This window comes from Bufo bufo, chromosome 3 (genome assembly GCF_905171765.1).
Source record: "Bufo bufo chromosome 3, aBufBuf1.1, whole genome shotgun sequence".
In the NCBI taxonomy this organism is placed as follows: Eukaryota; Metazoa; Chordata; class Amphibia; order Anura; family Bufonidae; genus Bufo; species Bufo bufo.
Genome location: NC_053391.1, coordinates 245,075,510 through 245,089,368, shown reverse-complemented (window position 1 = coordinate 245,089,368; position 13,859 = coordinate 245,075,510). Strand labels below are relative to the sequence as shown.

General features: G+C 42.8%; 1 protein-coding gene across 1 annotated transcript in view; it reads left to right on the top strand.

Annotated features, from left to right (window-relative positions):
- Positions 1 to 13,859, top strand: part of LAMB3 (laminin subunit beta 3) — a 155,770-nt gene that overhangs the window by 15,757 nt on the left and 126,154 nt on the right. The window contains exon 3 of the mRNA XM_040424063.1: positions 1,185 to 1,339. Within this exon, the coding sequence (XP_040279997.1) occupies positions 1,185 to 1,339 (155 nt within the window). The remainder of the gene's footprint in view (positions 1 to 1,184; positions 1,340 to 13,859) is intronic.

The following is a 13,859-nucleotide window of genomic DNA, read 5'->3' as shown; positions in this document are numbered from 1 at the left end:
TGTTGACCTACCCTCAGGATAGGTCATCATTATCTGATCGGTGGGGGTATGACACTGGGGATCCCCGCCGATCAGCTGTTTGAGAAGGCATCGGTGCTCCCGCTTCAAGGCCTTCTCCATGCTCACCAAGCACAGCACCGTACATTGCATAGCGGCTGTACTGTATCACAGCTCAGCCCCATTTACCTTTATGGGGCTGAGCTGTGCCAAGGCCATGTGACTTATAAACGTGTCATTACATGGCCTAGGAAAAGCTAGAGAAGGTTGTAGCACTACCGTGAATGCCGCTGTCTTCTCAAACAGCTGATCGGCGGGGGTCCCGGTTGTTGGACACTATCTGATCAGATACTGATTATCTATCCAGAGGATACGGTAGGTCATCGATATTAAAGTCTCCGAAAACCTCTTTAAACATGAAACCTTTGTCAAAATTTGTTGCTCCAGTTCTTCCAAACCATTCCCCTTCTTAAGTAAGACCATTTGTGTGAATTTATAAAAAGCAAAGTTGTGGTGCTAAATCTTGAACAAAACTGATGAACAGAGATAACTCCACCCACTTTGACACCCCAGTATTCTGGAGTGCAGAACTTGTTAAATAAAATCCCCCCCCATTTTGTTTAAAGGTAACCTGTCATCAACTTTATGCTGCCCATACTAACGGCAGCATAAAGTAGAGACAGGTGAGTGTATTTCAGCGGTCTGTCATTTATAAGTTAAAAGTAAGTGGTTGTCGAGAACAAACATCACAATCATTGCAGACTGGGCCTGGAAAAGAGTCACGGCCACCTGAAAAGAGTCATGGTTATTCATGAATTCCTGCTCTCCCTGCCCACCTGCTGATGGCTGACAGTCTTCTACCTAGTTTTCTCCCTTTCTTTCTAGGAGAGAACTGCCAATCATCAGCAGATGGGTAAGAGTGCAGGAGCTTATGAATAACCAGGACTCTTCTCAAGTAGATTTGTCTCTTTTCGAGTCCTGGGCTGCAATGGTTATGATGCTGGTTCTCAGCAACCACTTACTTTTAGCTCATGAGTGACACACCGCTGAAATCTGCATTTCTGTCACTATTTTATGCTGCCCTCATTGAGGTCAGCATAAAGTTGATGACAGGTTGCCTTTAAGAATTGTTTTCACTAGACATATATTTGAATTAATTTTATTAATGCTGGTTTTGCATCTTATAGGTTTCGCACTCCTTGTGAATGCACAACAAGACTGCTCTCACGGGGGATGTTATCCTGCAATAGGAGATCTGCTTATCGGAAGAACAGATCAACTGAGAGCTTCTTCTACTTGTGGAATGGAAAGTCCAGAAACTTACTGCACTCCCTTTGGAGAGGTGAGTACACACACATTTTGGCAATTGACACTTTCAGGGACTGGTTTTCATTGTTCATTATTTTGGACTGTACTGAATTGTCTGTGTGTCTTTTAGGGGAACATGTAGATTTATCCTCCTGAAACCCTATAATAAATGGGTCAGGGTTTGGATTAGGGATCGACCGATTATCATTTACCAATGATTTTCAAAGTTATCGGCATCTAACCTTGCCGATATGCCGATAATGAGTCCAGCGCTGCTCACTTATGAGAAAACATGGTGCCCGGCGCGTGCCGCCATGTTCGTTGGCCAGAGTCAGTGGAGAAGGAGGGAGGGAATCCCTCCCTCCTATGAAGCGGCCACCGCAGAGCCCAATAAAATGAGCGGGCTCTGAAGCTGCCCGCACCACTGCCACCAACGAATATTAAAGCAGGAGGAGGGACAGGGGAGAGTTTACCGCTGCGCTGTCTCAGCTAGTGTGCTCGGCGAACGGCAGCAGCCTCCTCCTCCTGAGTGTCCTCCCCAGAGTCAAGCAGCCAGCATAGCAGGTGCCTGGCTATCGGCTGCACCCGCCTCCTGTATCTGTATTAAAGATTAATTATCATTGGTGGTGCAGTGCGCCCCCAAGTATTACAGTCATTGGTGGCAGTGGCCACAGGTCCCCCCCCCCCCAACCTAAGTAATTTAATTGGTGGCAGTGGCAGTTCTGATTGAAGCCCCAGCAGTGTAATCGCGGGGCTCCGATCGGTTACCATGGCAGCCAGGACGCTACTGAAGCCCTGGCTGCTATGGTGAGCTCCCTGCTGCTGTGTGTACTATGCACAGGGCAGCAGGGACAGTGTGAGGTCCTATTCACCCTAATAGAGCTCTATTAGGGTAAATAGGGAATATCTGTATAAGTTATCAGCTATTGGCCTGAAAGTTCACAGGTTATTGGTATCAGCTCTAAAAAATCTATATCGGTCGATTGCTAGTTTGGATGATAAAATCTTAATTATGTATTTTCCATGGTTTGCACAATAAAAACGACACCTCAACTGGACTTGTTACCTGAGTTTAGTGGCTTATACAGAATATCAGTCAGCAATCATCTCAGTGATCTGGCAATTACTGTTGAGTGAGACAGCCTTCCTGAAATCTCACCATTGTCAGCAAGTCTATTTTTAATGTGTAACCTTTCATACACTTACATAACTTCCACTTGATAACGCTTTCATATGGGTTGTATGACTAGGCAGTGAATTTCCATGATTGGGACTGAGCAGTTCACAAAGAAAGTATCTTAGAGGACACTGCCCCTTGCACACAGTCAAATGGGAGAAACGGCAGACTTATTTTGTAAAACGTGTCTGCTCTTTCTGACCCTTGGAGAGGAATTTAGTTACATTTTCCATTATTCATTTAGCATGATTGCCTTGTGCTTTAGTTGGCAGACTAACTTCCATCCATAAACTAGATTTTAAATAGGTGCGCTTCTTGCTTTCTTCACTATATCCTAAAGTGACAGAAATTTATAGACAAAGAGGACCTGTCATCTATTTTTTTTTTAAACCTAATACCTTTGCTGTAGTCCCTGTTTGCTTTTGCTGTTTTTTTTCAATAGGCCGCTCTATTTTGGAGCATTACCCCCTGCTCTGTCCTGATGCCTAATATGCAGATGACTAGTAAAGGTACTGAGAGGAGGAAACCTCAGTTCTCCTCAATGGACGTCTTCTACTCCCTGGCTGCGACACTGTCCAATTGCTATGGACTGCTTCATAGCCAGGGAGAACAGCATATAGAAGCAAGAAATTCCCAACTGACACCATTTTGACCAGAGGAGATAGAAGATACGACAGGCAGAAGAGAAGAGGAACTAAAGATCTGAGTACCGGAAGGGCCTATTGGAATAAAAAGAGCTGGAATCTCCTTAGCACAGACAACAGCAAGAGATTTTTTATTTTATTTTTTATGACAGATCCTCTTTAACCCCTTAAGGACTCAGCCCTATTTCACCTTAAGGACTTGGCCATTTTTTGCAAATCTGAACAGTGTCCCTCTAAGTGCTGATAACTTTAAAACACTTTGACTTATCCCGGCCATTCTGAGATTATTTTTTCGTCACATATTGTACTTCATGACACTGGTAAAATGAAGTACATTTTTTAATTTTTTTTGCATAAAAAAATACATAATTTACCCAAAATTTGGAAAAATTTGCAAATTTCAAAGTTTCAGTTTCTCTACTTCTGTAATACATAGTAATACCCCAAAAAATTGTGATGACTTTACATTCCCCATATGTCTACTTCATGTTTGGATCATTTTGGGAATGATATTTTATTTTTTGGGGATGTTACAAGGCTTAGAAGTTTAGAAGCAAATCTTGAAATTTTTCAGAAATTTACAAAAACCCAATTTTTAGGGACCACTACAGGTCTGAAGTCACTTTGTGAGGCTTACATGATAGAAACCGCCCCAAAATGACCCCATTCTATAAACTACACCCCTCAAGGTATTCAAAAACTGATTTTCCAAACTTTGTTAACCCTTTAGGTGTTGCACAAGAGTTATTGGCAAATGGGGATGAAATTAGCGAATTTCATTTTTTTGCCTAATTTTCCATTTTAACCCATTTTTTCCACTAACAAAGCAAGGGTTAACAGCCAAACAAGACTGTATCTTTATTGCCCTGACTCTGCCGTTTACAGAAACACCCCATATGTGGCCGTAAACTACTGTACGGGCACACAGTAGGGCGTAGAGGGAAAGGTGCGCCGTATGGTTTTTGGAAGCTAGATTTTGCTGGACTGGTTTTTGGACACCATGTCCCATTTGAAGCCCCCCTGATGTACCCCTAGAGTAGAAACTCCATAAAAGTGACCCTATCTAAGAAACTACACCCCTCAAGGTATTCAAAACTGATTTTACAAACCTTGTTAACCCTTTAGGTGTTGCACAAGATTTAATGGAAATTAGAGATACAATTTCAAAATTTCACTTTTTTGGCAGATTTTTTCATTTTAATATTTTTTTTCCAGTTACAAAGCAAGGGTTAACAGCCAAACAAAACTCATTATTTACGGCCCTGATTCTGTAGCTTACAGAAACACCCCATATGTGGTCGTAAACAGCTGTACGGGCACACGGCAGGGCGCAGAAGGAAAGGAATGCCATACGGTTTTTGGAAGGCAGATTTTTCTGGACTGTTTTTTTTGACACCATGTCCCATTTGAAGCCCCCCTGATGCACCTCTAGAGTAAAAACTCCAAAAAAGTGACCCCATTTTAGAAACTACGGGATAGGGTGGCAGTTTTTTTGGTACTAGTTTAGGGTACATATGATTTTTTGGTTGCTCTATATTACACTTTTTATGCGGCAAGGTAACAAGAAATTGCTTTTTTGGCACGTTTATTTTTTTTGTTATTTACAACATTCATCTGACAGGTTAGATCATGTGGTAATTTTATAGAGCATGTTGTCACGGACGCGGCGATACCTAATATGTATACAATTTTTTTATTTATGTAAGTTTTACACAATGATTTCATTTTTAAAACAAAAAAAAATGTTTTAGTGTCTCCATAGTCTAAGAGCCATAGTTTTTTCAGTTTTTGGGCGATTATCTTAAGTAGGGTCTAATTTTTTGCGGGATGAGATGATGGTTTGATTGGCACTCTTTTGGGGTGCATATGACTTGATCGCTTGCTATTCCACTTTTTGTGACGTAAGATGACAAAAAATGGCTTTTTTTACACCGTTTTTATTTTTATTTTTTTACGGTGGTCATCTGAGGGGTTAGGTCATGTAATATTTTTATAGAGCCGGTCGATACGGACGCGTCAATACCTAATATGTATACTTTTTTTTATTTATTTAAGTTTTACACAATGATTTCATTTTTGAAACAAAAAAAATCATGTTTTAGTGTTTCCATAGTCTAAAAGCCATAGTTTTTTCAGTTTTTGGGCAATTATCTTGGGTAGGGTATGATTTTTGCGGGATGAGATGACGGTTTGATTGGTACTATTTTGGCGCACATGCAACTTTTTTGATCACTTTTATTACCTTTTTTGGAAGTAAGGTGGGCAAAATTTCAATTTTCTCATAGTTTTAATTTTTTTATTTTTATGGCGTTCACCGTGCGGGGAAAGTAACATGACCGTTTTATAGATCAGGTCGTTACGGACGCGGCGATACCTAATATGTGTAGTGTATTTTTTATTTTTTTATTCAGTGATAAATGAATTTTTTTATCTTAACTTTTTTCACTTTTTTTTTACATTTTTTTGACCCAGACCCACTTGGTTCTTGAAGATCCAGTGGGTCTGATGTCTGTATAATACAGTACAGTACACTATATAGGGTACTGTACTGTATTTTACTTACACTTTGTCTGAACAGATCTATGCCTTTAGCACAGATCTGTTCAGCACCATGGACAGCAGGATGCCTGAGAAGGCGTCCTGTTGCCATGGGAACCTTCCCCGTCTGCTCAGTTGTAGCCACAACTTCGCAGACGGGGAAGGGTAAGGACGGGGCTGTCTGGGGGCTGTCTGGGGGCTCTCTCCCTCTCCATCGGGGGGCTGCAAAGGCATAGCAGCCCCCCGATGGGAGAGGGAGGGTGCTCCCTGAGCTGTTAACCTTTTCCATACAGCGGTCCGTACGGACTGCGGTATGGAAAAAGTTAAACGGCTGACATCGCATCACCGATGTCAGCCGTTTATACCAGGGTGTCAGCAATGTGTTGACACCCTGGTATACCACTGCACACCAACGAATTTTCAAGGGGAGGCGGGCGGGGGATCGCGATCCCGCCTGCCGCACCTCCCGCACCGCCTGCAGCACCCCCTCTGCACCCGCCTCCCTGCACCATTCAGGGGTGCAGGGGGGGTTAATAAAACTTTATTTGGGGCATTTTAAAGTTTGCTCTGACCGCGGGGATCAGAATCGGCAGAAAGCGAAGCAAACCGCAGGTCTGAATTGACCTGTGGTTTGCTGTGATCGCCGATACGGGGGGGTCACATGACCCCCCCGGCGTTGTGACAGGATGCCGGCTGAATGATTTCAGCCGGCATCCCGTTCGGATTAACCTCCGCAGCGCTGCAATCTCATTTTAAACTCATGACGTACCGGTACGTCATGGGTCCTTAAGGACTCGGGAAACATGCCGTACCGGTACGTCATGCGTCCCTAAGGGGTTAAAGGGGTGCTACGGCAATTTGAAGTTAAACTCTATCCACAGGAAACCATTAGGTCAGTGGGCGTCCTACAGCTGGGACCCCCATGAAACATGAGAAAAGGGGCCCCATGTCCTGCAGGGGAGCAACAGGTTGAGCATATGAACGGTCACTCCTTTAATCTATTAGACTGCTGGAGATAGCCAGTACAGGTCCTGTGGACAGGTCACCCCTTTCAGATGAACATACACATTACATGTATGATGGCTGAACACGACGATTTTAGCTCGGAACTGCCAACCAGTTAATGTGTATGGGGACTCCCAGTGGAGATGTCTGGCAGTAGCTTCTTCGCCTCTTACGGGCTCTTCACACCGGCTTAGAATCAGACTGATTATCTCTAACGAGCATTCATAGTAATGCTGATGATCGGGCGGTGTAAATGTACTACTGATTACAATCCGATCGTTTGTGCGCACGCAAAAATAATTGTTTACTCACAGCAGATTGTGCTGTGTAAACAGGATCTGCTGCCGGAAAATGAGTCATTAGCAATCACTCCTCCCCATACTCTGGAGGAGATCACTGCATATAATAGCAGTGGTCTCCTCCACCAGCGATCAGCAGATTGTCGGGAAGGAACGCTTTTGCTGTAATATCGTCCCATGTAAAGACCTCCTTTACTATTTAGAACAAATGTATGCTTGGCTTAAAGGATAACTGTCATATCTTTTATTTTATTTGCTAGTTTATTAGAGCTAGGCATGTATACGTGAGGTAGTCTGTTAATTATTGCTAAAAGATCTGCAATTACCTTATAATAACAGCTTTCATTAATGTCCTCTGTCCCTTTCCACTGCTCTCTTAAAAGACCGTTGCTAGGGCTCATCTGTCTCCCAACTTAATGTAAACAGAAGACAGAGGGGAGGTGTCACTGATAGGAGTGGGGGTAACTCTAATCAGTGTGATGTTAACATAAGTGGAAGCCGCTTGACCAGGACAACAGAATTAGGGAGCAGGTCACCTCCTAGCGCATTCCTAATCTGACCCTGACTCCTAGCTGTATGAGCCGACCCTGATGGTAGGAGGGCTCATACTCAGGAACCTCGCTTCCCTACTAGCCCTGGACAGATCCTTGAGCTAGGAGCTGGGTAAGACAACCTGTTCCTCCTGAATACGGACGGACAGGAGTCTAAACTGGCCAAGCTGCAAAGGAAGAGAAACATCAACAGCCTATGGATATGGCAGGAGAGTGAAAGACTTCCGCCCCTACCTGCCACAGACACACTGACTGGATCCCGTGCTCAACTGCTGATGTCCACACCCAAACATAAAAGGACACAGCATACACACATAAACACACAGGAACCCAGATCCATAGGTGCAATAATAACAAACACCACATAAACATAAAATAACATCATGTAACATAAACTTATGACCACAAGGGTGGCCCTCACTGGCAGATGGTATATAACCAGGAGGATGACTCCAGCTAACCATGGCTGAAGTACCCCTCAGACTTCTGGCTTCCAGCAGGAGCTAAATAGCCCCAAGTGGCCACACCCACACACAGACACACCCAGTGTTCACACACAAGGAAGGGAGTTAACCCTTCCTACACCAGGCAAAGGAAGACTGCCACTTAAAGGGGAAGTGTACAAACAACAATCAAAATGCAGCTGTTACCGCCGGCAACGACATGCGTGGCAACCATGTCCAGGGAAACAGCCAGAAGGCCGAGACACTGCCACCACATGTACACAACACCACACGTTGCCACGGGCAGCCACAAGTGACCTAAAGTGTCACACTGCATGCCTGCATTAGGCTTCAGAGTGAGGAGGCGTGTCTTTCAGTCTCTAGGAAACCAGTGGTAAGTGAAGAAACTAAAGACTGCTTTATGCATAATGCTGCTGCAGTAACATATGCTAAAATAGATTTTTTGATGAAAACATGACAGTTATCCTTTAAGGAGGTAAGGAACCATTTAAAGGCTATATAAAGGGTATATTTATTGCATATCATCACATATGAATCACAAATATTAAGCATAATGTGTTTATTCCTCATTTTAGGTAAATTATATGCAAAAGGTTAATTCTTACCCTTGTGGCTAGCCATGCAATCAGAAAAGTTGTACAATACGGCCTAAAACTAGCGTCATGCATTCCAACCCACTTATGACTTTTTCAAGCTCTCATTAGTGAAAAATACTTGTGGCTATATGGGGTAGGAGGCGCAACAGCTACCAGGAATAGCCTCTACTTGTTACATGTCTCATTTTTCTCCAAGATTTTATTTATAGAGCCATTTGTCTATGTCCTACACTGATGAGTGCTTACAAGACAGCTGTATGGAAGTTGAAAAATATAATATCAAGTGCTGCGTACTGGCTGTATAACTTTAAATATAAATGATTCATGTAAGAAGACACCGAGAGATAACTATAGGGGAGGGGTATAGAGGTTGAAGTTATGCCTTTGTACCTGTGGGGCTCAATGGTACATCTTCCACAATGAAGAACATCAGTACTTTTAATGGCAAGTGGTGAGGACATTTCATAGACTTTGCACTGGGTTTATATGATAATTAATAATTTCCCAACAAACTATGTGATAAATTATGATGGATACCAGATTTACCTGACTTGAGACTGTATCAAAAAATTCATTATGTTGGATGCTGATAATTAAAAATTCTTTGACTTCTAATATTTGAAGCTGGTGGCACTTAAACCCTGTGGGTATTAGTCTATAAATGGTAAATAAACCCTTGACATGTTGCTTGGCTGTGCAAGTGCAATTGAATTTTGTAACGGAGACAGAGGTCAGTGCTTACCACACACATCAAGGTCTCAGTGTGTACTGTCTGGATTCTGTGCCAAAATGAATGCCATTGAAATATACTGTTTTGCAAGCTGAAGCAAATCCAGAAGATGGCTTTGTTCCAAACTATGATACATCTTCTCGTCTGTGCTTGTGGATTATAATGTACACATATAGGATTTACATGTAAGTTACACTGCTATTCAAATGTAAGTCATTCTGTTAAGCATGATTTTCAATATGCTTCTTTATTTTTTTAAAGGGGTTGTCTCATCTTGCCATTACTAAAGCGAGATGAGACTAAGCCGCAAACACCAGCTGGCTTGGAAATAGCATAGCGGTCCAGTGCTCCACAATTTCAGTAGGTCCCACTGCAGTGTATGAGAGCTACAAGAACGCCATAGCTGCCTGTGGTGCGCTATCTCTATAGCTCCCATGCACTGCAATGGGAGCTATTGAAACAGTAAATTGATGGCCTGTTCTGCTGTTTCCCGGCCACCTGGTGGTCAGGGCTTAGTCTCCTCTTTCCTATGTACTGGCAAGATGAGACAATCCTCCGGAGGTTCGACTCCTGGCACCCCTGCTGATCAGCTGTTTGAAATGGCCGTGGCCTTTTCCTAGGCCAGTGACATCACGTTCATTGGTCACGTGACTTAGGTTCAGCTAAGTCCCATTCAAGTGATTTGGGCTGAGCTGCAATACCAAGCACAGACGCTATCCAATAATGACTTATTAGGCTGCGCCTGCGCTTATTAGGCTGCGCCGCTTACCAGAATACAGTGGCCTCCTCAAACAGCTGATCAGCGGGGGTCCCAGGTGTCGGACCTCCACCGATCTGACATTATTGACCTAACCTGAGCATAGGTCATCAACATCTAAATCTCTAAAAACCTTTTTAATTGTCAGGATTAGAAAAACATTATTGTGTTCTTCCAAATATAGTCCCATCTCTGTCCCATTGGTTGTTTCTACAGGGTGGGCCATTTATATGGATACACCTTAATAAAATGGGAATGGTTGGTGATATTAACTTCCTGTTTGTGGCACATTAGTATATATGAGGGGGGAAACTTTTTAAGATGGGTGGTGACCATGGCGGCCATTTTGAAGTCGGCCATTTTGAATCCAACTTTTGTTTTTTCAATAGGAAGAGGGTCATGTGACACATCAAACTTATTGGGAATTTCACAAGAAAAACAATGGTGTGCTTGGTTTTAACGTAACTTTATTCTTTCATGAGTTATTTACAAGTTTCTTACCACTTATAAAATGTGTTCAATGTGCTGCCCATTGTGTTGGATTGTCAATGCAACCCTCTTCTCCCAGTCTTCACACACTGATAGCAACACCGCAGGAGAAATGCTAGCACAGGCTTCCAGTATCCATAGTTTCAGGTGCTGCACATCTCATATGTTCACAGCATAGACGATTGCCTTCAGATGATACGAGATGTGCAGCACCTGAAACTACGGATACTGGAAGCCTGTGCTAGCATTTCTCCTGTGGTGTTGCTATCAGTGTGTGAAGAGTGGGAGAAGAGGGTTGCATTGACAATCCAACACAATGGGCAGCACATTGAACACATTTTGTAAGTGGTCAGAAACTTGTAAATAACTCATGAAAGAATAAAGTTACGTTAAAACCAAGCACACCATTGTTTTTCTTGTGAAATTCCCAATAAGTTTGATGTGTCAAATGACCCTCTTCCTATTGAAAAAACAAAAGTTGGATTTTATACATATGCAAATTAACCTGAGATGAGTCCTGTCCCTGAGATGAGTCCTGTACGTGAGATGAGTTAGGGACAGGACTCATCTCGGGTTAATTTGCATATGTATCAAATAGTTATTTTACACAATAAAAGCACACAGAGCTATGGGGACTGGGTATTGTGGATTTGCTAGCGGCCATCTAGCAGGCCATCTAGCAACCCATGTCCTCAGCTCTATACACAAAATCCCGGTGACAGGTTCCCTTTAATTGATGCACAGTAACAATATTACGTGTGTGTTTTTGGCTACATTTTAGAGATAAACTGTAACAATGTCATTTCTATTTTTGTATATTGTTTTTGTAATTTCCATCTGGATTTCTTATATATTTGCATATTTTAGCCTAGTAAATTTTTCCATGCTCTAGTGTCATCAGGATGGTAGATTTTCTTGTCTCAACTTTGTATATGCAAATAGAATAAAAGATGCTTTAATATCCCTGTAAGGTTACTTTCACACTTGCGACAGGACGGATCCGTCAGGCTGTTCATCCTGTCGGATCCGTCCTTCCGCTATTTCGCCGTGCCGCCGCTCTGTCCCTATTGACTATAATGGCGACGGGGCGGAGCTCCGGCGCAGTACAGCAGTTCGCGGTAAGAGGCCGCCAGACTAAAAAGTCGGACATGCGGGACTTTTAGTCCGGCGGCCTTTCGCCGTGCTGCGCCGGAGCTCCGCCCCGTCCCCATTATAGTCAATGGGGACGGAGTGGCGGTCCGGCGGCACGGCGAAATAGCGGAAGGATGGCTCCGACAGGGTGAACAGCCTGTCGGATCCGTCCTGCCGCAAGTGTGAAAGTACCCTAAGGTAGTTGACCATCCCAATTGACTGAACAAAATCACTTGCCTGCATAAATAGTTAGTACATTAGTAGTTAGGGTACCATGGTTATAGGCACATACAGTACTTTTACTGTTTATGATAAGTTTTGCTAATTTTTATGCCTTTTACATATCATTTATACAATGTACATTTTGAAAGCGTCTAGTCACAGACTATCTGCTGGATTTTTACTGCTCTGACAAAATAAAGTGCTGCCAGTTCATTTTCCCTCTATGTCAATTCCAACCTGCATCCTGCAAAACATACACATGGTGTATGAAAGTATGCAAGCTTGTAACCCAAGTCTAGTCCTTATCATGCAACTTGCAATACTAACAGAAAAATGGTCAAAGAAAGCAAGATCAAAATTGCTGGACTAAAAATGACCCTGCTTACCGATGCAAGGGCAGGCTGGAAGACTTGTCTCACATCCTTCCCTGGAAGTCCTCCACAACCATAGAACTGTGAATACATAGTTAAGATATTAAATACAGTTACACTTTGTGTATCAGTGTATATGTAAAGTGTCCCTTCCCCAGGATGGCCTCTAGGCACATGTCTACTGTGCCTTTTTGGTACATAACCACATCTTTTATTGCATGTTTTAGCAATCTGCATATATCCACACACGTCTGTGCATTCAGGACTGAACACATTCTATTCTATTTCAAGCTTCATTATTGAAACTTTTCAGTACTTGGAAGTGGATTAAAATAATTTTCTGCCATTTTCATTGATTTAACAGGAAATACAGTTTGCATAGTAATTGTATTCTCAGAATTAGATTGTTATGTATATTCCTTTCTGGGGCAAGTGATGATGTCGAAATGCCCCAATGATCCCTCAGTCTATATAAAACAACAGTGTTATCGAGTAGAAGGTTACTACCAGATCCAGCATATGTATCTGAGCATCAGATGCAGTGTCTTTGTATAGCAACTTTGCATATTTGACAGGCCATGACCACACCATTGTATTAAACATTGTAGTAAGGGGTCGTTCACAGGAACGTATTTTGCGTTCCGTATACGGGCCGTTTTCTGCGGACAGCACTCTGTGTGCTGTCTGTCCGCATCCGTTGCTCTGTTCCGTGGCCCCGCAAAAATTATGAGTCCTGTCCTATTCTTATCCATTTTGCGGACAAGAATAGGCATTTCTATAATGGGCCCACTGTTCAGGTCTGCAAATTGCGGAAGGCACACGGGCGGCATCCGTTTCTTGCGGATAAGAAATTTGCAGACCGCAAAAACGGTACGGTCGTGTGAACAAGCCCTAAATAAGAGAAATGTACAACACATGAAGCTATGGGCAGGATATGCATATTGTTTACAGGTTTTCAGCTTTAGATAGGCTATGTCCACATCTGCTGCAGGCATTCTGGTACTCTGTTGTGGCAGAGGAACAGAATACCACACCACCAATGCCTGCCAGATGACTATAATGGGGTCAACCGGGTTTCCAGCATGAATACAAGCATTGTGCGGGGTAAAGAAAAATGATGGTGTCCGGCTATGTTGGATATGGCAATTCCGGTATTCTTTTCCTCTGCCACAACCGGAATGCCTGCCACAGATGTTGACATAGCTTTAGTTATTAAGTCTAATTTCCTTAGATTTTTCTGAAAGATATATTATTTTGCCTCCACACAGCATACATATTAGGCTTGGTTCACAATTTGTTATAGCAGGCCTTTTGTGGATCAAAGGTGTACATTTGGGACCAGAACAAAATAGATCTGTCATATCTGTCACAGATCTTTTGTGAACAGAATCTACTAGAGTTTAAAATTATCGTTCTATCTATACTGATAACTAGTGGGTGAAGCAGAGCTGATATGTTTCAAGGGCTCTTCTTCAGGATAGGTCATCAATAATAGATCAGTGAGGGTCCAACCAGATTAAGAGGCCACAATGCTCCGGTGAGTGCTGAGGCCTCTTCCTAAGTCAGTGACGTCATGTTCA